This window comes from Leucoraja erinacea, chromosome 13 (assembly GCF_028641065.1).
Source record: "Leucoraja erinacea ecotype New England chromosome 13, Leri_hhj_1, whole genome shotgun sequence".
NCBI classification, from domain to species: Eukaryota; Metazoa; Chordata; class Chondrichthyes; order Rajiformes; family Rajidae; genus Leucoraja; species Leucoraja erinaceus.
The window spans coordinates 51,522,811-51,546,588 of record NC_073389.1 but is presented as its reverse complement, the minus strand read 5'-3'; the positions used below and the strand labels follow the sequence as shown (position 1 = coordinate 51,546,588).

Sequence of the window (23,778 nt, the reverse complement as noted above, 5' to 3'; positions counted from 1 at the left end):
TCTGTGGAATTCTCTGCCACAGAAGGTAGTTGAGGCCACAGTTCATTGGCTATATTTAAGAGGGAGTTAGATGTGGCCCTTATGGCTAAAGGGATCAGGGGGTATGGAGAGAAGGCAGGTACAGGATACTGAGTTGGATGATCAGCCATGATCATATTGAATGGCGGTGCAGGCTCGAAGGGCCGAATGGCCTACTCCTGCACCTATTGTCTATGTTTCTATGTTCTCCCCGTGACTTGCGTGGGTTTCCCCGAGATCTTCGGTTTCCTCCCACACTCCAAAGACGTACAGGTTTGTAGGTTCATTGGCTTGGCGTAAATGTAAAAATTGTCCCTAGTGGGTGTAGGATAGTATTAGTGTGCGGGGATCGCTGGTCGGCGCGGACCCGGTGGGCCGAAGGGCCTGTTTCCGCGCTGTATCTCTAAACGAAACTAAACTAACGTTGAGAATATGAGAAGTTTATCCCAGTCTGAAGAAGGGTCTCGACCCTCGATGTCATCCATCCCTTCTGTCAAGAGATGCTGCCTGTCCCTCTGAGCTACTCCAGCTTTTTGTGTTAATAACCAGAAGTTTGGTTTGGTTTAGAGATACAGCGTGGAAACAGACCCTTAGGCCGAGTCCTGGCCGACCAGCGATCCCTGATCATCAGCACTACCCTACACACACGAGCGTGTCCAAGTCTATATACCAAGTCAATTAACCTACAACACTATACGCCTTTGGAGTGTGGGAGGAAACCGAAGATCTCGGAGAAAACCCACGCAGGTCACGGGGAGAACGTACGTGCAAACTCCGTACAGACAGCGCCCGTGGTCAGGATCGAACCCGTGTCTCTGGTGCTGTGAGGTAGCAGCTCTACCACTGCGCCACCGTGCCGCCGCTTACAGGAAAAACACAAAATGCTGGAGTAATTCAGCGGGTCAGGCAGCATCTCTGGAGAGAAGGTACGGGTGGGTCGAGACCCTTCTTCAGACCTCTCCCGCTGAGTTACTCCAGCATTAAGTCTCCATCTTCGGTGAAAACATGCACCTGCATTTCCCGCCTACACAAAACATAGAACTCCACAGGAATAACATGAAACGCTGGAGTGTCTCAGTGGGTCAGGCAGCATCCTTGGAGAACTTGGATAGGTGATGTTGCGGGTCGGGACACTTCTTCGGAAGAGTGGCCGTACAGACAGCACCTACAGTCGGGGTCGAACCTGAGTCTCTGGAGCTGTAATGCCCCTGTCCCACTTCTGCCCCTGTCCCACTTAGGAAACCTGAACGGAAACCTCTGGAGACTTTGCGCCTCACCCAAGGTTCCCGTGCGGTTCCCGGAGGTTTTTGTCAGTCTCCCTACCAGCTCCCACGACCTGCAACCTCCGGGAACTGCACGATGGGGCGCAAAGTCTCCAGAGGTTTCCGTTCAGGTTTCCTAAGTGGGATTGGGGCAAAAGTGAGACAGGGGCATTACAGTGCCAGAGACCCAGGTTCGATCCCGACTGTGGGTGCTGTCTGTACGGAGTTTGCACGTTCTCCCCGTGACCTGCGTGGGTTTTCCCCGGGTGCTCCGGTTTCCTCCCACTCTCCAAAGACGTGCAGGTTTGTAGGTTAATTGGCTTTGGTGAAAATGGTAAATTGCCCCTAGTGCGTGTAGGATAGTGCTGGTGTGCGGGCTGGTCACTGATAGGCGTGGACTTGGTGGGCTGAAGGGCTTGTTTCCGCTCCGTATCTCTTTAAAAGAAGGATGGTGTTGCATCGACATCTTCTGCCACAGAGACGCTGATGGAACAGTTTGTTCCTGGTGAAGACCAATTGGCTTAATTCCAGCAGATAATTAGGTCTATTGATCTCGCTTGTCGAATATTTTGTTAGAACATCAGGCAATACGTAGTCGGGGACAATCTAACAGGTTCTGGCCAATATTTTTAAGTGCCTCTGACTTCCTCTAATGGATATTCGTCCGCTTCCATCTATTGGGGGATGGTTTAATTCTCTCTCTCGGCTAATTACCGCTTTCATTACGGTAATTCCTTGCAACAAGGGGCTTTTCTGCAGACTAATTGTTCCAAGTAGCAACAAGAAAAATCGTCTGATTTGTTCTCGGAGAGCGGTTCACTGTCAGTCCGAGACACTGAAGCAGGAATTTCATTGTCCTACATGGGACGGCTCCTATCCTTCTGCAGTTGCACAGAGCCCTAGTGAGACCACACCTGGAGTATTGTGTGCAGTTTTGGTCTCCTAATTTGAGGAAGGACATTCTAGCTATTGAGGGAGTGCAGCGTAGTTCCATTTTAATCTATATATTCACTGTGAAACCAAATGTTTCATGCAATAGTCTGGAGGTTTAGTTTAATTTATTGTCATGTGTACCGAGATACAGTGAAAAGCTTTTGTTGCATGCTATCCAGTCAGCGAAAATACAATACAGGGTTACAATTGAGTGTATAGATACAGGATAAGGGAATAATGTTTAGTGGAAGGTAAAGCCAGCAAAGTCTGCTCAAGGATGAGTTCATATCTGCATCATTGATCGATGACATCGGTGAGTTTGATCTGCTATTGTTCAAGGAGAGATATAATTAATAACTTAGCCACGAAAGCTCTGGGGAAGAGTAATCATAATTTCATCAATGTTACTTTGAGTCTGTGTTATTTTCTAGAGCTCCACAGTGAAGACTGAATGGGCATACTGGTTTTAGATGATCAGCCATGATCATATTGAATGGCGGTGCTGGCTTGAAAGGCCGAATGGCCTACTCCTGTATCTATTTTTCTTATCTTTCTATGTTTCTATGCAAAGGATTGAATTTAGCATATTTAATACTTCTTTGTTCAGTGTAAGTTATCTCTGGCGAGGCAAGGTCATCTCTGACCCCTCTCACCCTGGCCACAAACTCTTTGAATCACTTCCCTCTGGAAGGCGGCTCCGGACTGTCAAAAGCTGCCACAGCCAGACATAAAAACAGCTTTTATCCACAAGTAGTTGCTCTACTCAACAGCCAGAAATCTGTAGCCTCCCTTTGATCTGGTATTTTGTAGGTTCACATGCTGGATCAATGGTGTTTTATCATTAATGTTTGATTATTATTAATGTTTAGTGTTTTCTGAGTCATTCGTAACTGTCACTGTATGTCATGTTGCTACTTGTGGGCGGAGCACCAAGGCAAATTCCTTGTATGTGAATACTTGGCCAATAAAGTTACTTACTTACTTATTCACCAGCCTTGTACTCCAGAGATTCCACATCGACCTCAGCCACTTTAGTCCCTATTTATACATCCATTGGAATTCTCACGAATTGCTTTGATGTTACGCAAAGAAATTCTTCTCAAAATCAATGTTCGTTTGTTTAGTTTATTGTCACGTGAAAAGCTTTTGTTGCCTGCTAACCAGTCAGTGGAAAGACTGTATATGATTACAATCGAGACATTTACAGTGTATAGATACATGATTAGGGAATTAACGTTTAGTGCAAGGTAAAGCCAGCAAAGGGGCGACCAAAAATAGTCCGAAGGCCACTAATGAGGTAGGAAGTAGTTCAGGGCTGCTCTCTGGTTGTAGTAGGATGATTCAGTTGCCTGATAACAGCTGGGAAGAAACGGTCCCTGAATCTGGAGGTGTGTGTTTTCACACTTCTGTGCCTTTTGCCCGATGGGAGTGGGGAGAAGAGGTACGACTCGTCCTTGATTATGCTGTTGGCCTTGCCGAGGCAGCGTGAGGTGTAGAAGGAGTCAATGGAGGGGAGGCTGGTTTGTGTGATGGTTCTGGGCTGCGTCCACAATTCTCTGCAATTTCTGGCGGGGTCTTGGATGGAGCTGTTCCCAAACCGGGCTGCGATGCACCCCGATAAAATGCTATCTACGGCGCATCTGTAGAAGTTGGTGAGAGTTGTGGGGGATATGGCGAACTTCCTAATGGGGGCTATCCCACTGTACAAGCTAATTCAAGAGTTTCTCCCGAGTTTCCCCCGATTCGAAGTCGGAGAATGACGGTAATAGCCGCTCGTAGGTACTCGTGGCTCTCGTGGATATCGTACGCCGTACGCACCGCCTCGACGCCGTACGTCACGCGCGACCTTCCCGCGGACTTCGCTCGAACTTCATGTCACTCACTCGACCTCCGCGTGGCCCCCGCTTCTGGGTTTGGTCGCGCTTGCCGCTTGCAGTCGCATGCTCGCGAGACAGGCCCCTTTAGGTCGCGCTCGTGAGACAGGCTCTTACAGGCCCTTAACTCAACGGGACAGGCAGCATCTCTGGAGAGAAGGAATGGGTGATGCCCATTCCTTCTCTGCAGAGATGCTGCCTGTCCCGCTGAGTTACTCCAACATTTTGTGTCTACCTTCCATTTAAACCAGCATCTGCAATCCCTTCCCACAGGGTGTGAGTTGTGATTTCTCTAACTTCAAGCCACTTCCCAAGTTCGCTAATTATAGGAGTAGAATTGGGCCATTCGGCCCATCGTGTCTACTCCGCCATTCAATCATGGCTGATCTCTGACTCCTAACCCCATTTTCCTGCCTTCTGCAAGTAACCATGCCAAACCCCTCCCATTCCCACACTGACCTTTCCATCCTGGGCCTCCTCCATTGTCAGAGTGAGGCCTAGCGCAAATTGGAGGAACAGCACCTATTTCACTTGGGCAGCTTAGACCCCAGCGGTATGAACATTAACTTCAAGTAGCCCTTGCGTTCCCTCTCTCTCCGTCCCTCCCCCCACTCTAGTTCCCCGACTGGTTTCACTGTCCTCCAGATTAGTTTTTCCATTTGTATGCCTCGTTATATGTCACCTCGGCCAACAATAAACCATTCTAAGGGAGTAACTCAGCGGGACCGGCAGCATCTATGGAGAGAAGGGATGGGTGACGTTTCAGGTCGAGACCCTCCTTCAGACTGATGTCAGGGGAGTGGGCGGGACAGAGATAGAATGTAGTCGGAGACAGGAAGACCTGTGGGAGAACTGGGAAGGGGGAGGGGATGGAGGGAGAGGGAAAGCAAGGGCTATCTGAAGTTAGAGAAGTCAATATTCATACCGCTGGGGTGTAAACTACCCAAGTGAAATATGAGGTGCTGTTCCTCCAATTTGCGCTGGGCCACACTCTGACAGTGGAGGAGGCCCAGGACAGAAAGGTCAGATTGGGAATGGGAGGGGTGTTGACGTGCTGAGCAAGGGGATGGGGAGATCGGGTAGGTTAAGGCGGACTGAGCAGAGGTGTTCAGCGAAACGATCGCCGAGCCTGCGCTTGGTCTCGCCGATGTACAGGAGTCGCCACCTGGAACAGCTGATACAGTAGATGAGGTTGAGAGAACCATTCTGCATAACCTTAAACAGCGTCTGCTTTGATCCGAAGAAGGGTTTCGGCCCAAAACGTCACCTATTTCCTTCGCTCCATAGATGCTGCTGCACCCGCTGAGTTTCTCCAGCATTTTTGTGTACCGTCTGCTTTGATCTGTTGTTTTCACACCTTACCCTTCCACATCTCTAGCCTCCCTCTCCCCTCGACTCTCAGCCTGAAGAGCCGAATCGTCACCCATTCCGTCTCTCCAGAGATGCTTTGTAATGTATTGCATTCAATGTATTGTCATTGTCTCATATTAGAGACAACAAAATGAATTTTCCTTACAGTCAAGTGTCATAAAAAAATTAAAATAAAATAAATAATAAAAACATTAAAATTTAAAAAAAAACAAAAGCACAAACACAGAAGTCCACGACACAACATAACCACAACACAACCCCACAGTGGCACCAAAGTTGAGGAAGGTACCATAGTCCAGCCAACCTCCCCGCCGATCTTCCCAGATGTTCACCCGTGGTCGGAGCCTCCCGAGCACCCGCAGTCGCCTCCACGGGCAGCCCGATGCTCAGACCCTCACGCCGGGAACGATGAAACACCGACTCCGAACCCCAACGGAGAACATCCTCAGCGGCCCGGACCTCCAGATCAGCCGCCTCCCACCGGAGTCCGCGGCTCCCGAGTCCGCAGGCCGAGCCGGGCGGAGTCGCAGGACTCCGCGATGTTGATCAGCGCCGCCCGCGTTGGGAGCTCCACGAACCACAGCTCCGCGATGTCGGTGCAGCAGGCCCAGCACTCGGGGGCTCCAAACGGCGATCCCCGGTAAGGCATCGCCAGCCCCGCGATGTTTCCAACGCTGCTGCCGCTGGAGCTCTGGGCGGTCCCGGCAGGAAAGGCCATGCCAATCCAATAGGTAGGCCACTAGGGGGGGGGGGGGCAAGGATGCAAATCGAATAATAGTCGCATCCTCTCCAGGAAGCGACTGAAGGACGGTATCCCCCTTACCGTACCCTCTTCCCCCACATAAAGACATTAAAAAAACCCACAAAAAACGCTGCCCGTCCCGCTGAGTTACTCCAGCAATTTGTGTGCATCTACGGATCAGATTTTGTCTGATATTCATTTCTGCCTCCCTTGGAACAATTTGTTACATGAAAGGCACTTTCCAGGGTATTCTTGGCTTCTCTCTGCTGCACCACATGTCGACTTCAAGATATCGAGCCGCACAGTTGTTGCATTTGCCGGATGATAATCAATTCTCTTTTTTTTCTCCACCAGTAATTTTCCTTCAGCAGAATAGCGTGCATTGGAAACCTTTTATTCACATTGGTTTTCTTTAACCCATATTGCACACATCTTGGCCCAGGCAACTGAAGGTTCCTTCAATTGTGTTACCCACCAGAACGAACAAACCCAGTTGAGCCTCCCGGTGAAATCTGATCAGAATCAGAATCAGAATCACACTTCATTCGCCAAGTAGGTTTTGCAACATACGAGGAATTTCACTGGCCAGGTCAGTCATACAATTAAAAGCAACAGATCACTCAATAAAACACATTTTAACATGAGCGTCCACCACAGTGTCTCCGACGCATTCGTCACTGTGGTGGAAGGCGAAATCAAGTTCGTCTCTTCCTTTTGTTCTTCCTCGGTCATGGGCCTCGAGCCCCCGTTGACGGGACGGTCTTGACTCCCGTAGCCGACGGCGTTCAGGCCCTCCGCCCTCAGGCGATCTGCTCCTGCATCGGGGGGATCGAACCTCGCCTCTGGGCTGGTCGAACCGTCCACGACGTTGGAGCTTCCCGACTAGCCTCTCCCGACTGCGAGCTCTTGACGCTAAAGTCTGCGGTGGTCGCGGTGGGAGCGATCCCAGGCAAGGGATCAGCTGATCGATTCAGCACTTGGGGTGTCCCCCATGGAGGGAACGACGCCGACTCTGCTCCCCCTCAGAACATAACAGGGAGCTGGAAACCCTCAGCGGTTGGCGGCCCAGTGACACCGCGGTAGACTCGCTGCCTCACAGCGCCAGAGACCCGGGGTTCGAACCCGACTACGGGTGCTTGTCTGTGCGTTCTCCCCGTGACCAAAAGAGGAGATTGTCAAACAATTGTCATGAAAGATGAAGTTAATGCACTTGACAGTGGAAGACAATGGTATTCAGTCTCTGACACGGACAGGCAGTGTTTTGCTATTATTATTGTTCTGCATCAGAGGTTAGGTTTTCACAATTAGGTTCAATTGTGAAAAGTCCTTTGTTCATCTCTGGGTATTGTTTCATGAGAGAAACATTGTGTAATCAGATTCAATACACAGAGCAGGGAGGTGAGGAATGGAGGAGGTGATAATTCTCACGCTACACGGTTACGGTGGTGCAGCGGTAGAGTCGCTGCCTCGCAGCGCCAGAGACCCGGGTTCGATCCCGACCATGGCTGCCGTCTGTACGGAGATCGCACGGAATGCGTTTTCTCCGTGATCTTCCTTTTCCTCCCTTTGTAGGTTAATTGACTTGGTATAAATGTGTGTGTGTGTGTGTGTATATCTATTATAATATTATATCTCTGTGGCTCGTGTGTGTGTGTGTGTGTGTGTCTGTGTCTGTGTGTGTGTGTGTGTGTGTGTGTGTGTGTGTGTGTGTGTGTGTGTGTGTGTGTGTGTGTGTGTGTGTGTGTGTGTGTGTGTGTGTGATAGTGTTCGTGCGCGGGGATCGCTGGTCAGCGCAGTCTTGTCGGGACGAAGGGCCTGTTTCCGCGCTGTATCTCTAAACTAAACTAAACTAAGCTAAAGATGCAGACCACTCAGCCCATCACCTCTATGCCAGCTCCCAGCCTGGCAATTGTTAGTTTATGTATCAAATGATTTCTAAATAATATTAATAACTTTATTTATATAGCACTTTTTATACAGGTCTACAAAAATACAATTTAAAACTGTGAGGACCGAGGCAGTTAATAGCATAAAAACCACAGATTTATATAAATATTTAAGATATAAAAGTGAGAATGTTAAAGGACAAAAAACAAAAATACTGAAGTCAAATACAGAGTAAAACCAGTTAAACGCTTGATTAAAAAGATAGGTTTTTAGCTGCTGTTTGAAAATATCATTTGAGTGAGTGGGTGTCCCTCATGGACCTATGTAGGGTATTCCACAGCATGGGGGCCTCATTTACATATCTTTGTATTTATTGATTCAGCTATTCATTCATATTATTCTTATTTATTTAGACAATAGACAATGGGTGCAAGAGTAGGCCATTCGGCCCTTCGAGCCAGCACCGCCATTCAATGTGATCATGGCTGATCATCCACAACAGTACCCCGTTCCTGCCTTCTCCCCGGATCCACTGACTCCGCTATCTTTAAGAGCCCTATCTAGCTCTCTCTTGAAAGTATCCAGAGAACTGGCCTCTGCCGTCCTTAATGAGGCAGAATTCCACAGACTCACCACTCTCTGTGAGAAAAAGTGTTTCCTCATCCGGACTCCCCCAACATCGGGAACATGTTTCCTGCCTCTAGCTTGTCCATTGGTTTATTTTTAAATTTATTTATTATACGTATTATTCAATCATCTATCTATTTGATTATCCATCTATCCATGTATCTATTTGTCGACTTATCCATTGATGTATGTACTTATTCATTCACATTGAGAATTTACTAAGCCGATTAACCTACAAACCTGCACGTCTTTGGAGTGTGGGAGGAAGTCGATCTCGGGAAAAACCCAGGCAGGTCACGGGAGGAACGTACAAACTCCGTACAGGCCGCAGCCCGTAGTCAGGATCGAACCCAGGTCTCTGGCGCAGTGAGGCAGCGACTCTACTGCTGCGCCACCGTAACTGTGTTGTGCTAAAATGATGACACACCTGGAGTATTGTGTGCAGTTTTGGTCCCCTAATTTGAGGAAGGACATTCTTGCTATTGAGGGAATGCAGCGTAGGTTCACCAGGTTAATTCCCGGGATGGCAGGACTGTCATATGCTGAGAGAATGGAGGGGCTGGGGTTGTATACTGGAGTTTAGAAGGATAAGAGGGAATCTTATTGAAACATATAAGATTATTGAGGGTTTGGACACGTTAGAGGCAGGAAACATGTTCCCGATGTTGGGGGAGTCCAGAACCAGGGGCCACAGTTTAAGAATAAGGGGTAGGCCATTTAGAACGGAGACGAGGAAACACTTTTTCTTACAGAGAGTGGTGAGGAATTCTCTGCCTCAGAGGGTGGTGGAGGCCGGCTCACTGGATACTTTCAAGAGAGTGCAAGATAGGGCTCTTAACGATAGCGGAGTCAGGGGATATGGGGAGAAGGCAGGAACGGAGTATGGATTGTGGATGATCAGCCATGATCACATTGAATGGCGGTGCTGGCTCGAAGGGCTGAATGGCCTACTCCTGCAACTGTTGTCTATAATGATATTTTCCATTCCTCAACCCTCTACTCTGAGTTGTGTATTAAATCTGGTTACAATTTCTCTCATGTAACAATACCCAGTGATTAACAAAGGACTTTTCAAAATTAAATCTAATCTCTGATGCGCAACAATGATATTAACAAAACACTGCCTGCCTGTCGGTGTCAGAGACTGAATGACATTGTTTTCAAGTGCATTAACCTCATCCTTCATGTAATTGTTCGACAATCTCCTCTTTTGTTTCAACATCAGGCACAAATTGCTGGAGTAACTCAGCGGATCAGGCAGCATCTCTGGAGAGAAGGAATGGGCGACCTTTTTCGGGTCGAGACCCTTCGTCGGAGTGAGGTGAGAGGGAGGCAATAGACAAGAGACAATAGATGCAGGAAGAGGCCATTCGGCCCTTCGAGGCATAAAGATATAGAAGGGTAAGGTGTAATTATAGGAAGGATGTCAACAAAATAGAGAGAGTACAGAGGAGATTTACTAGAATGTTGCCTGGGTTTCAGCAACTAAGTTACAGAGATAGGTTGACCAAGTTAGGTCTTTATTCTTTGGAGCGCAGAAGGTTAAGGGGGGACTTGATAGAGGTCTTTCAAATGATGAGAGGGATAGACAGAGTTGACGTGGATAAGCTTTTCCCATGGAGAGCAGGGAAGATTCAAACAAGAGGACATGAATTGAGAATTATGGGACAAAAGTTTAGGGGTAACATGAGTGGGAACTTCGTTACTCAGAGAGTGGTAGCGGTGTGGAATGAGCTTCCAGTGGAAGTGGTGGAGGCAGGTTCGATTTTATCATTTAAAAATAAATTGGATAGGCATATGGACGGGAAAGGAATGGAGGGTTATGGTCTGAGTGCAGGTAGATGGGACTAGGGGAAAATAAGTGTTCGGCACGGACTTGTAGGGCCGAGATGGCCTGTTTCCGTGCAGTAATTGTTATATGGTTATATGGTTATAAGGTGTGAAAACACAGATCAAAGCTGACAATGGTCAAGGAAATGTGGAACATGTGCAGCGGGGAAGGTGACAACGCGGCTTACAATCAGTAATATTTAATCTGGAGGACAGTGATTCTCTTGTCTTCCAGCATCACACTAGAGATTGAAATCCCTTTCTGGCTTGGTCTGTATCAGTCACTCATGGTCATAGAGTCGTAGAGGCTTACAGCATGGAAACATGCCCGTTGGCCCACATTGCCCACACCGGCCAACATGTCCCAGCTACACTATTCCCAAATTGTATACGCACCCCCAATGTCCTTAAGGCTGACGTTTTCAGTGAGCAATAAAAGAGAAAGGTGCTGGAAACATCCAGCAGGTCAGGCAGCATCTGCGGGGAGAGAAATGTTTCAGGGTCGGGCAGCACGGTGGCGCAGCGGTAGAGTCGCTGCCTCGCAGCGCCGGAGACCCGGGTTCGACCCTGACTATGGGCGCTGTCTGTACGGAGTTTGAGTACGTTCTTCCCGTGACCTGCGCGGGTTTACCCCGGGTTCTCCGGCTTCCTCCCGCACTCCGAAGACGGGCAGGTTTGTAGGTTAATCGGCTTGGTGTAAAATGTAGAAATTGTCCCCTAGTGTGTGCAGGATAGTGTTCGTGTGTTTGCAGGTTTTTTGTTTTTTTTAATCAAAAAATGTAATCGATTATTAAAAAATAATATTACACTACAATAAAACAAGCCACAACCCACCACGATAATACAATATAAACAAATATCCTTAATAAACTTCTATACAACTATGTTACAATACTTATTGAGGATACATTCAACACCCAGCGGAGCCCAGCGGTCCCGGAACTCCCCCAGGGTGCCCGTAGACAGGGCGTGTCCCTTTCTAACCCCACCCAGGCACGGACGTATCCCCGGATGTGTTTGCACGTTTGTAGGCTAATTGGCTCGGTACAAATGTAAAAATTGTCCCTAGTGTGCGTAGGATAGTGTTAACGAGCGGGGGGTTCGCTGGTCGGCGCAGACTCGGTGCGCCGAAGGGCCCGTTTCCATGCCCTATCTGCGTACAGTCTCCTAATTTGAGGAAGGACATCCTTGTGATTGAGGCAGTGCAGCGTAGGTTCACGAGATTGATCCCTGGGATGGCGGGACTGTCATATGAGGAAAGATTGAAAAGACTAGGCTTGTATTCACTGGAGTTTAGAAGGATGAGGGGGATCTCTTATAGAAACATATAAAATTATAAAAGGACTGGACAAGCTAAATGCAGGAAAAATGTTCCCAATGTTGGGCCAGTCCAGAACCAGGGGACCACAGTCTTAGAATAAAGGGGAGGTCATTTAGAAACATAGAAACATAGAAATTAGGTGCAGTAGTAGGCCATTCGGCCTTTCGAGCCTGCACCGCCAGAGTTGTGAATTTGTGGAATTCCCTGCCTTAGAGGGCAGTGGAGGCCAAATCACTGGAGGGATTTAAGAGAGAGTTAGATAGAGATTTAGGGGCTAGTGGAATCAAGGGATATGGGGAGAATGCAGGCATGGGTTATTGATTGGGGATGATCAGCAATGATGGCAATGAATGGCGGTGCAGGCTCGAAGGGCCAAATGGCCTCCTCCTGCACCTATTTTCTATGTTTCTATGTTTCTATCTCCAAACTAAACGAAACTAGACTAATTATTTCGCTACAACTCAATCCTCCGCCTTGTGAAGTCTTAGTTGAGAAGTTGTCTCCTTGAAATCACGATAAGTAAAAAATCTGCGAGGTATGGGAGACGTCAAGATTGAAGCAGTCGGAAGGATCAGCAGAAGAGGGGGGGGGGGGAGATGGAATCATTCCATGTGAAGCAATTAAAGGGATAGATAAAGACTCTTCAGAACAAGTGTTCTCCGTCGTCAATGATCTGGATAGATCAGCTCATATGATTTTTTTTAAAACAGCTTGACTTCGTTAAATTTCATTTTTAACCGAATCCCTTAAACAATGATTGTGTGTGTCTGTTTTTTATTTTTTGGATTTTGTTTTTTATCAAAGTGATTATCTTTACAAGCTAGCTGTTTGTTTCATAAAAAACGGCTGCTTCTAAAGTCACCGCGGGGAGCTGAACTACAAAGTAACGTTCACAACACAATCTCATAAATAGAAACGGCACAGTGGGAAACGGAGCTGTGAGAGCAACCTCATTACAGCGCACCGCGCGCGGGCAGGAATTGAAATGTGTGCAGCGTGTTACAGAGGGGGAAGAGTCTGTCTCTTCAGTGTTTGGCCTGTGTAAGTCTCGTCGCCGATCGGAGATGCTGTTTATTAATCTACTGAAATAAATCCTCAGGGATAAAATTACAGCCTCAATGCTGAGGCTCGATAACGTACAAAAACATCGAAACATGGGACAACAGGAGCAGGAGTAGGCCTTTCGGCCCTTCGAGCCAGCTCCGCCATTCAATATGATCATGGCTGATCATCCAAAATCAGTACCCCTCCCCGTTCCTTCTTTTTCCCCATATCCCTTGATTCCGTCAGCCCGAAGAGCTATGTCCAACTCTTTCTTGAACACATCCAGTGAATTGGCCTCCACTGCCTTCTGTGGCAAGTCAAGTCAAGTCAAGTCAAGTCAAGTTTATTTGTCACATACACATACGAGATGTGCAGTGAAATGAAAGTGGCAATGCTCGCGGACTTTTGTGCAAAAGACAAACAACAAAACAACCAAACAAATTATAAACACAATCATAACACACATATTCTTTTACATAATAAATAACGGAAGGAAAAACGTTCTATAGAGTTAGTCCCTGGTGAGATAGGCGTTTACAGTCCGAATTGCCTCTGGGAAGAGAATTCCACAGGTTCACAGCTCTCTGGGTGAAGAACTTTTTCCTCATTTCAGTCCTAAATGGCCTACCCCTTATTCTTAAGCTATGACCCCTGGTTCTGGACTCCCCCAAACATCGGGAACATTTTTCCTGCATTTAGTCTGTCCAATCCTTTAAGAATTTTATAAGTTTTTATAAGATCCCCTCTCAACCTAAATTCCAGCGAATACAAGCCCAGTCGACCCATTCTTTCATCATATGTCATAAGGTGCTGGTCAGGCAGCATTTGGAATCTTGTGAGCAGTTTTGGGCACCGTATCTGAGGAAGGATAGTGCTGGCTGTGGAGGTCCAGAGGAGGTTTACAAGAATGATCCCAGGAATGACAGGGGTCAACCTATGATGAGCGTTTGTCGGCACTGGGCCTGCACTCGCTGGAGTTTAGAGGAATGAGGGGGGGGACCTCATTGATACATGCAGAATAGTGAAAGGCCTGGATGGAGTGGATGTGGAGAGGATGTTTCCACTAGTGGGAGAGTCTAGGTCCAGAGGTCATAGCCTCAGAAATAAAGGACGTTCTTTTAGGAAGGAGATGAGGAGAAATTTCTGTAGTCAGAGGGTGCTACTGTGGAGGCCAAGTCAATGGATATTTTTAAGGCAGAGATGTATAAATTCTTGATTAGTATGGGTGTCAGAGGTTATGGGGAGAAAGCAGGAGAATAGGGTTAAGAGGGAGAGATAGATCAGCTATGATTGAATGGCGGAGTAGACTTGATGGGCCGAATGGCCTAATTCTGCTCTTATCACTTAAGATCTTACGATCTTTTGATAGTGCCAGTGTACGTGGATCGGTGGTCGGTGTGGGGCCGAAGGGCCGAAGGGCCTGTTTCCGCGCTGTATCTCTAAACTAAAAAACTAACATGGCCTTTCTTGGCTGGGCGGTTACTCAGATGCACACACGACCTGATGCACTAGCAATTTCATCTTGGGAGAAAATACAAAGTGCTGGTGTAACCAAGCAGGGTCAAGGCAGCATCTGTTGAGAAATTGATGTAAAGGTGACACCTCGGGCTGGGACCCTTCCTCGTGTGTATGTCGAGTGTTTGGGGCAGCACAGTGGCGCAGCGGTAGAGTTACTACCTCGCAGCGCCAGAGAACCGGGTCTCGATCCTGACTACGGGGGGGGGGGCTGTCTGTATGGAGTTTGCACGCTCTCCCTGTGACTGCGCGGGGGTTTTCTCAGGGTGCACCAGACTCCTCCCACATCCCGAAGGCGTGCGGGTTTGTAGGTGAATTTGCCTCTGTAAAGTTTATCCCAGTGAGTAGGATAGAAATAGTGGACGATAGACAATAGACGCAGGAGTAGGCCATTCGGCCCTTCGAGCCAGCACCGCCATTCAATGTGATCGTGGCTGATCATCCCCAATCGGTACCCCCCTGTTCCTGCCTTCTCCCCATATCCCCTGACTCCGCTATCTTTAAGAGCCCGATCTAGCTCTCTCTTGAAAGTATCCGGAGAACTGGCCTCCACCGCCCTCTGAGGCAGAGAATTCCACAGACTCACAACTCTCTGTGTGAAAAAGGAGGGGGAGGGGAGGGAGGGGATCGCTGGTGGGCTGAAGGGCCTGTTTCCACGCAGTATCTGTAAAACTAAAAACTAAAGGACACTCCACCATTTTCCTCTCCACCATTGCCGATTGTCCTCACACTGATTTGTGTACAAGGACATCCTTACCCACTGAACAGCAATGACCTTGTCCAATTGCTTGCCGTTTGATGAAGTGGATGTTCTTGTATTTTTAATGCAGCTGTTCGTTCTTAATTAAAGCACAAATGTATGTAGCATATTCAATGTCCTGCGATCTGCAATGACACCTCACAAGAACACTAACAGACAAAATCTCAGGCTGAGCTGTGTAAGTACAAATTAGATTAGATAACATAATTCCCTTTTAGAACCAGCCGCTGAAACTGTTTCCATTTCACTTCCAGCCGTCAAATTCCAGTTCTCACACATGAATGCTATAGAAAGATAGGCACATACTTGCAGGAGTGGGACATTCGGCCCTTCGAGCCAGCACCGCCATTCAATATGATCATGGCTGATCATCCAAAATCAGTACCCCACTCCGGCTTTCTCCCCATATCCCTTGATTCCCTTAGCCCTAAGAGCTCTATCTAACTCTCTCTTGAAAACATCTTAACCTTTTTTGCGCCAGTACGCACATATGTGAACAAAATACTGTATGTGGTATGTATCTTTGTTAGGTTCCTAAACATGGACTCAACAAATTGACATGTTATTTGTGTCACCTTCATGACCCCCGGCAAAGCCCCAAACGACCCCCCCTAGGGGGTCACGCCCGCCCAGGTTAAGAACCACTGCCTTAAACCTATGTGCTCTGGTCCTCGATTCCCCTTCTCTGGGACGTCTACCTAATCTATTCCTCTCAAGATTTTATACACCGCTATAAGATCACCCCACATCCTCCTCACTCCAAGGAGCTTTCCTATCCATGCACTTACCCAAATGTGTTTGCAATGTTGCTCTAGTTTGTTGCCAAGTTTTTTTGGCCTTCCATCACAGCGATGTGATGGATGTTTATGTAAATTATGTTGTGTCTTGGGTCTATGTGTTTGTAATGTATGGCTGCAGAAACGGCATTTCGTTTGGACCTCAAGGGGTCCAAATGACAATTAAATTGAATCTTTGAATCTTTTAGTACTTTAGCACAGTGCTTTAGTCAGAGGGTGGTGAACCTGTGGAATTCATTGCAGTGGCGACCAAGACAGGGGATACTTTTTAGTAATAGATTCTTGATTAGTACGGTTGTCAGAGGTTATGGGGAGAAGGCAGGAGAATAGGGTTAGGAGGGAGAGATAGATCAGCCATGACTGAATGGCGGAGTTGGACTTGATGGGCCGAATGGCCGAACTCTGCTCCTATCACGTATGACCTTATGACCTTCTGTACCTCAAAGATTCTCGTTGTTGGAGAATCAAGGAGTGATACAGCGTGGAAACAGGCCCTATCTGCCCACATCGGCCAACGTTGATAGATCAGCTATCATTGAGTGGTGGAGTAGACTTGATGGGCCGGGTGGCCTATTTCTGCTTCTTATGTATGAATATCCATCCCGTACACGTGTTTGGGAAGACCAGCGTGATGGACATTCAGGCTACCATGGGGCCGTGGGCATCTTCTGACCATCGGCCTACGAACAGTTCTCAGGAACAGAGCCCTGCCCCAGCCTGGCCAAGCCCCCGCATCGGCCAAAACAGTGCTAGGATCTCTCGATAAACGATAGGGGTAGGACATAATTCGTATGAGAGCAGGAGGCTGAGGGGTGATCTTATAGAGGTGTACATGAGGGGAATAGGTCAGGGATCAGGAGATCACATGAGAGACTGTGTACAAAATCGAGAGTGGATTAGATCGGTTACAGACACAGAGTCCTTTGCCCAGAGTAGGGGAGTCGAGAACCGGAGGACATCGGTATAAAGTGAGGGGGGGGGGGGGGGGGGGGGGGGGGGGGGGGAGCGAGGGGGGAAGCTTTAATAGGAATCTGAGGGGTAACTTTTTCACACAAGGGGTGGTGGGTGTAAGGAACGAGCTGCCAGAGGAGGTGGTTGAGACAGGGACTATCGCAATATTTAAGAAGCATTTAGACAGGTACATGATTTGGACAGGTGTGGAGGCATTTGGGCCTGCAGGCAGGTGGGACTAGTGTGGATGGGAGCATGTTGGTCGGCGTGGGCAAGTTGGGCTGAAGGGCCTGTTTCCACTCTATACGACTCTACCACTCTCTGTGTAGGAAAGAACCACAGATGCTGGTTTAAATCGAAGGTAGACACAAAATGCTGGAGTAACTCGGCGGGTGAGGCAGCATCTCTGGAGAGAAGGAACGGGCGACGTTTCGGGTCGAGACCCTTCTTCAGACTGATGTCAGGGGAGTGGGGGTGGGACAAAGATAGAATGTAGTCGGATTCAGGAAGAACTGGGAAGGGGAAGGGGATGGAGAGAGAAAGCAAGAGCTATCTGAAGTTAGAGAAGTCAATGTTCATATCAATGTTCCAACTTCATCTACTGTATCCGCTGTTCCAGGTGTCAACTTCTCTACATCGGTGAGACCAAGCGGATCTGAACACCTCCGCTCAGTCCGTCTTAACCTACCTGATCTCGTGGTGGCTTCAGCACTTCAACTCAAAGATCAAGCAAGCAAGATCAAGCAAGCAAGATCAAGCAAGCGAGCAAGATAGACCACTCCTTCTAAATGCAATGGGCAGACGTGTAGTACCCAACGGGGCAGAACGTCGGCCTTTTTTTCATCCATTTCAGTAACCCGACCCGACCCGACCCGACTCGCAGTGTAATCAGCGTTGTGGGGGAACAGTTTGTGTTAATAAATTATAATTCTGAAAATGAGGAGAAGATTTTTCCCAAATAACTTTTATTTTTACGAGGATGTTTCCGTAACCGGCTTCCATCTCCGCACTAGTTATCTTTGCTCCGCTACGGGATCTTTGGTGCGGAGACGGAATCCGGTTACGGGAATGGGGCCGAAAATGACCCATGACCGTACTACGTCCTTTTCATCAAGTGAACGATCTTGCTCCGCTATAGGATCTTTGCTTCAACTCCCCCTCCCATTCCCGATCTGACCTTTCTGTCCTGGGGCCTCCTCCGTTGTCAGTGCGAGGCCCAGCGCAAATTGGAGGAGCAGCGCCTCGTATTTCGCTCGGGCGGTTTACGCCCCAGCGGGACGAACAGCGGCTCCTCTGACTTCTGCACGCCTCTCTCTGTGACCCTGTTACCGTGGTGATCTTTGCACTTACCTGTGCACGTGAAGAACTTGGATTCGCCCACACTGAGTTCCACTTTGCCCAGAGAAATTGTCACTTGAAGGACGGCTAGATAAAAGACAAGAGATAAAAATCAATTCATTTGAAGATTTAATGGAGCCCAGATTGCAGTCTGGGTCTCATCCCCCAGCCATTGATCTTTCTTCCATACACCCATCCCTCTCTCTCTCTCGGTTCAAATGAACCTAACACAAAAGTCAATAATACACTGTGCCAATCTACTTGTGCTGCTCGGAGGACAGGAGGCAAGCAGAGCGCTTGCACCGAGATAGAGATAAATGGAATTTGTTGAAATTGTTTTTTCGACACAACAAGGGCTGGTGCTGAAATGATCACCAGCTGTTACCCAGATTGAGATGCCAATGCAGCCTGAAGATTAAGACAAAAAAAAACACACACACATTGCCAGTCTGTAATCAAAGATGCCTTTCATTCTCTGTCAGAGCCCAGTGTGTTCACTATTTTTAATCAGGGTACCTGCAAACGCTTTGAGATGTTACACGTGAAAATAATCAATGGCAAATTGTCGACGCGCTCCGGGTTCGGTAAGATGGCGCAACGGTAGAGTTGCTGCTTTGCACCGCTAGCAGCGCCAGAGACCCGGGTTCGACCCCGACTACGGGTGCTGTCTGTGTGGAGTTTGTACGTTTTCCCCCTGACCACAAGATCTGCGGTTTCCTCCCGCACTCTAAAGACGTCGACCGGTTTGTAGGTTCATTGACTTTAGTGTAAATGTAACTTGTCCCACGTGGGATGAATAAAGTTCTATTGTCTGCGCAGAGTTTGCACGTTCTCCCCGTGGCCGCGTGGGTTTCGAGGACTGGTAGGTTAATTGGCTTCTGTAAATTGTCCCTCGTGTGTGTGTGTGTGTAAGGTAGAACTAGTGTACGGGAGATCGCTGGTCGGCGCGGACTCGGTGGGCCGCAGGGCCTGTTTCCGCGCTGTATCTCTGAAACTAAATCGAAACCGAAAGTGATATCGGAGAGGAGTTTCCAGAGTAACGCCTGGTCCAGAGGGACGCCCTATACCACTTGGCCGTCACTTGCGCCTCATATGTAAAATAGGTCGATGCGTCGTGATGCGAGATGTCGCGTGCAAATCACGCGTCAGCACAGCCATCTGGTGCGCGTGACGTTATTAGAATACCTTGCGGCACGCGGCGATGCATGGTTATGGACGTTGACACACGGGTGATGTAACCATGCATCACCACGTCGTTTTTTTTGGAATCATATGGTGCAACACAATTGTAAAAAATAACTGTTTCAGGACTGGACGAGGGTTGGTCAAGATTATAAATAATGATCTCCTTTTCTTTTTTAATTTTATTTTCTTTTCTCTATTTTCTCTCTCAACTTTCTTCATTTACTCGTTTTCTTTCTTCACACACTATATATTTCACATCTTTCTATCAGTAAAGATAGTAATCTAACTTCTTTTTCTTATTCTAATCTTTTTTCAATGTAACAAAAAAAAAAAGTTGTACATAAAATGTATTATGAAAATATATATTAGGCACTTTGGTGCCATATGACTGTACTTACTTCTAATAAAATAAAATATTAAAAAAAAAAAAAAAAAAAAAAAAAAACCATGCATCACCACGTGATACACGTGAGACGTTGGTACGCCAGCGTGCATACGCGATACGTCGCGCAGGTGACGAACGAGGATTTAGTTACGTGCGATTCCACGCCTCACCACGTGCAATGCGTGCGCCACCCACGTGTCCCCCCACGCGTCACGACGCATCGACCTATTTCACATATGACGGGTAAATGATGCACAAATGACGGCCAAGTGGGACAGGCCCTTTACTATCAACTGTGAACAATGCCAGCTTAGTTTGATGGTGGATGAAGTTTATGTTCTCTTTCACCCCTGCATTCCAGTCAAGACTTGGCAGGGAGAGAGATGCAGGAACATTAGTCCAAGGCTATTCCAATACTTTATTCCTGTAAATCACTTTTAGATATCCTGGGGTCGAGAAGGTTGCTATATAAATTCTTGTACGATTTTTACATGAAACAGCTGCACAGTTGCTTCTTAAAGTGGGCTAGTTAGATTAAAACGGTTTTATATCGACTCGGAAAACTGAATTTAAGTCACAATTTTTATGGCTTATTTTTCAACTTAATGATCCTCTAAATTCATTTTCCCATTAACCCGACAGCCCGTCTTCCGTGGGGCGGCACGGTGGCGCAGCGGGCAGAGTTGCTGCCTCACATCGCCAGAGACCCAGGTTCGATCCTGACTACGGGCGCTGTCTTTTCGGAGTCCTGTGTTTCTGTCCTCGTTCCATTAGTGCAGCCCTTCGGCCCGCCTGGTCCGCCCCGACCATCCGTCACACCTGGGGTAATCCACAATCGACCTACAAACCTGCACGTCTTTGGATTGTGGGAGGAAACTGGAGCACCCGGAGAAAACCCACGCGGTCACGTGCAGAACGTGCAAACTCCGTACAGACAGCGCCCGAGGTCAGGATCGAACCCGGGTCTCTGGCGGCATGAGGGCTGCAGGGCAGCGACTCTACCGCTGCGCCACCGTGCCGCCCACCTGCGGTTCTTTGCGGTTCTCAGTCCCCACTTCTCTTTCCCTTCCATTTATCTCGTACAGAAAACGGAAAAAATAAATGACGCACTACTTTAATTTGTGAGCAGGGCCTCCTGCCAGCAATCCCCTGGACTGTAGATTGGTTCTGCTGCTCTGCACAAATGAAAAACATTTTCAAGACGTTAGCGGTGTACCGCAGAGGCTGAGATGCAAGTGAGTCTGATTATCAGTTTGTGGAGACTCTTCCCCTTCTGCACATTAGCGGGCAAGATGGATGTACATGCAGTTGTTGTTTGAGTCCTTCTGGCAGCCAGCAAACAAGAGAGTGGGGCTCTCTCCGACAAGCAGGCACAAAGTCAGAATGGTACGTTACCTTTCATGGCCTCAGGGCATCCTAGGGCATTTTGCAATGAAATAGTAATCGTCAGATTATGGATTCAGTTTGGACAATAGACAATTGGCGCAGGAGTAGGCCATTCGGCCCTTTAAGCCAGCACTGCCATTCAATGTGATCATGGCTGATCATCCACAATCAGTACCCCGTTCCTGCCTTCTCCCCACTATAATGTTTGTTCCTATAACGTTAGTACCTCCACCAATGTAAAGCACTTTGGTCAACGAGAGTTGTTTTTTAAATGTGCTATAGAAATAAAAGTGACTTGACTTGACTTCATATCCTCCGCTATCTTTAAGAGCCCTATCTAACTCTCTCTTGAAAGTATCCAGAGAACCAGCCTCCACCGCCCTCTGAGGCAGAGAATTCCACAGACTCACAACTCTATGGGTGTAAAGATGTTTCCTCATCTCCGTTCTAAATGGCTTACCCCTTATTCTTAAACTGTGGCCTCTGGTTCTGGGCTCCCCCAACATCGGGAACATGTTTCTTGCCTCTAGCGTGTCCAAACCCTTAATAATCTTATATGTTTCAATGAGATACCCTCTCATCCTTCTAAATTTCAGTGTATACAAGCCAAGCCGCTACATTCTCCAAGCATATGACAGACCCGCCATCCCAGGAATTAACCTCGTGAACCTACGCTGCACTCCCTTTAGTCCCTGAAGGTTCACCAGACTGATTCCTGGGATGGCAGGACTTTCATATGAAGAAAGACTGGATAGACTCGGCTTGTACACGCTAGAATTCAGAAGATTGAGGGGGGATCTTATAGAAACGTACAAAATTCTTCTAGAAGTTTCTTATAGAAACTTACAAAATGTTGGGGAGGTCCAGAACTAGGTGGTCACAGTTTAAGGATAAGAGGGAAGTCTTTTAGGACCGAGATGAGAAGATAATTTTTTACACAGTGGTGAATCTGTGGAATTCTCTGCCACAGAAGGTAATTGAGGCCAGTTCATTGGCTATATTTAAGAAGGAGTTAGATGTGGCCCTTGTGGCTAAAGGGATCAGGGGGTATGGAGAGAAGGCAGGTACAGGATACTGAGTTGGATGATCAGCCATGATCATAATGAATGGCGGTGCAGGCACGAAGGGCCGAATGGCCTACTCCTGCACCTATTTTCTATGTTTTTATGTTTCTATGATGGGTAACCTTTTCACACAAAGGGTGATGGGTGTATGGAACGAGCTGCCAGATGAGGTAGTTGAGGCTGGGATTATCCCAACGTTTATGAAATAGTTAGACAGGTACATGGATAGGACAGGTGTGGAGGGATATGGGCCAAACGCGGGCAGGTGGGACATGTGTAGATGGGACATGTTGGCTTGTGTGGGCAAGTTGGGCCGAAGGGCCTGTTTCTACGCTGTATCACTCTATGACTTTATGTCTGGGAATCTCCCAGGTATACATCAAACAGCACATTATTTTTGTTTCGGTTTCACACAAATGTTAAATTAGCTTCACACACAGAAGAGAAAAAAACCAGGAGTTAGTGTTCAGAAAGATCCTCGTCATCAAATCATTTGTTCTTACAAATTTACGATCACAATTAATGTACCAGTTCGGTGAGCAGCTTTCAACAGCCTTTTCAACAAGGGAACATTTCCATTTATATTAAACAACAGGAAATCTGGAGAAGTTAACATTTGAAAGACCAACGACCTTGTCAAGTGGAACAATGACTTCATTCTGTTGACAAATATCTTTTCCCATTTGGTTCAGATAGACTTGAAATGGATTACGGACTGAATGGTAAAATAACAATGAATTGGGGACAGTGTCTGATGAGATTTGATTCTACACTCGCCTCCTTTCTGTTTCATCCAACATAGCAGAAGACCATTCGGTCCACTGAGTCGGTGCTAGCAGTCGGAACAATTGTATACTGCTATCCATTTACCTACCTCAACTCCCCCTTCCCCTGTTGATCATCGAGAACAGGGGTGGGTAACCTTGGGGATAGAGTGGATGCTTAGAGGATGTTTCCACTAGAGGGAGAGTCAAGGACCAGAGGCCATAGCCTCAGAATTAAAGGAAGGAGATGAGGAGGGTGGTGAATCTGTGGAATTCTTTGCCGCAGAAGGCTGCAGAGGCCAAGTCAGTGGATAATTTTAAGGCAGAGATAGAAAGATTCTTGATTAGTACAGGTGTCAGAGGCCAGTTCATTGGCTATATTTAAGAAGGAGTTAGATGTGGCCCTTCTGGCTAAGGGGATCAGGGGTATGGAGAGAAGGCAGGTACGGGATACTGAGTTGGATGATCAGCTATGATCATATTGAATGGCGGTGCAGGCTCGAAGGGCCGAATGGCCTACTCCTGCACCTAATTTCTATGTTTCTATGTTTCTATGTTATGGGGAGTATCCCATCTTTATTTGTCAGCTACTCCTGGGATGCTGCCTGATCTTTCCACCGGTCTGAGAGTGCTCCTGACATCCTACCTCACAGGAGACCCTCGGACTATCTTTAATTAGACTTTACTAGTGGGAGAGTCTAGGACAAGAGGTCACATCCTCAGA

General features: G+C 47.6%; 1 protein-coding gene across 1 annotated transcript in view; it reads right to left on the bottom strand.

The window, feature by feature from the left end:
* Window positions 1–18,382, bottom strand: part of LOC129702496 (neural cell adhesion molecule 2-like) — a gene marked incomplete at its 5' end in the record, with an annotated part of 163,425 nt that extends 145,043 nt beyond the window's left edge. The window contains one exon of the mRNA XM_055644223.1: window positions 18,283–18,382. Coding sequence (XP_055500198.1) covers window positions 18,283–18,382 — 100 coding nt within the window. The remainder of the gene's footprint in view (window positions 1–18,282) is intronic.
* Between the last annotated feature and the right edge of the window lie 5,396 nt (window positions 18,383–23,778).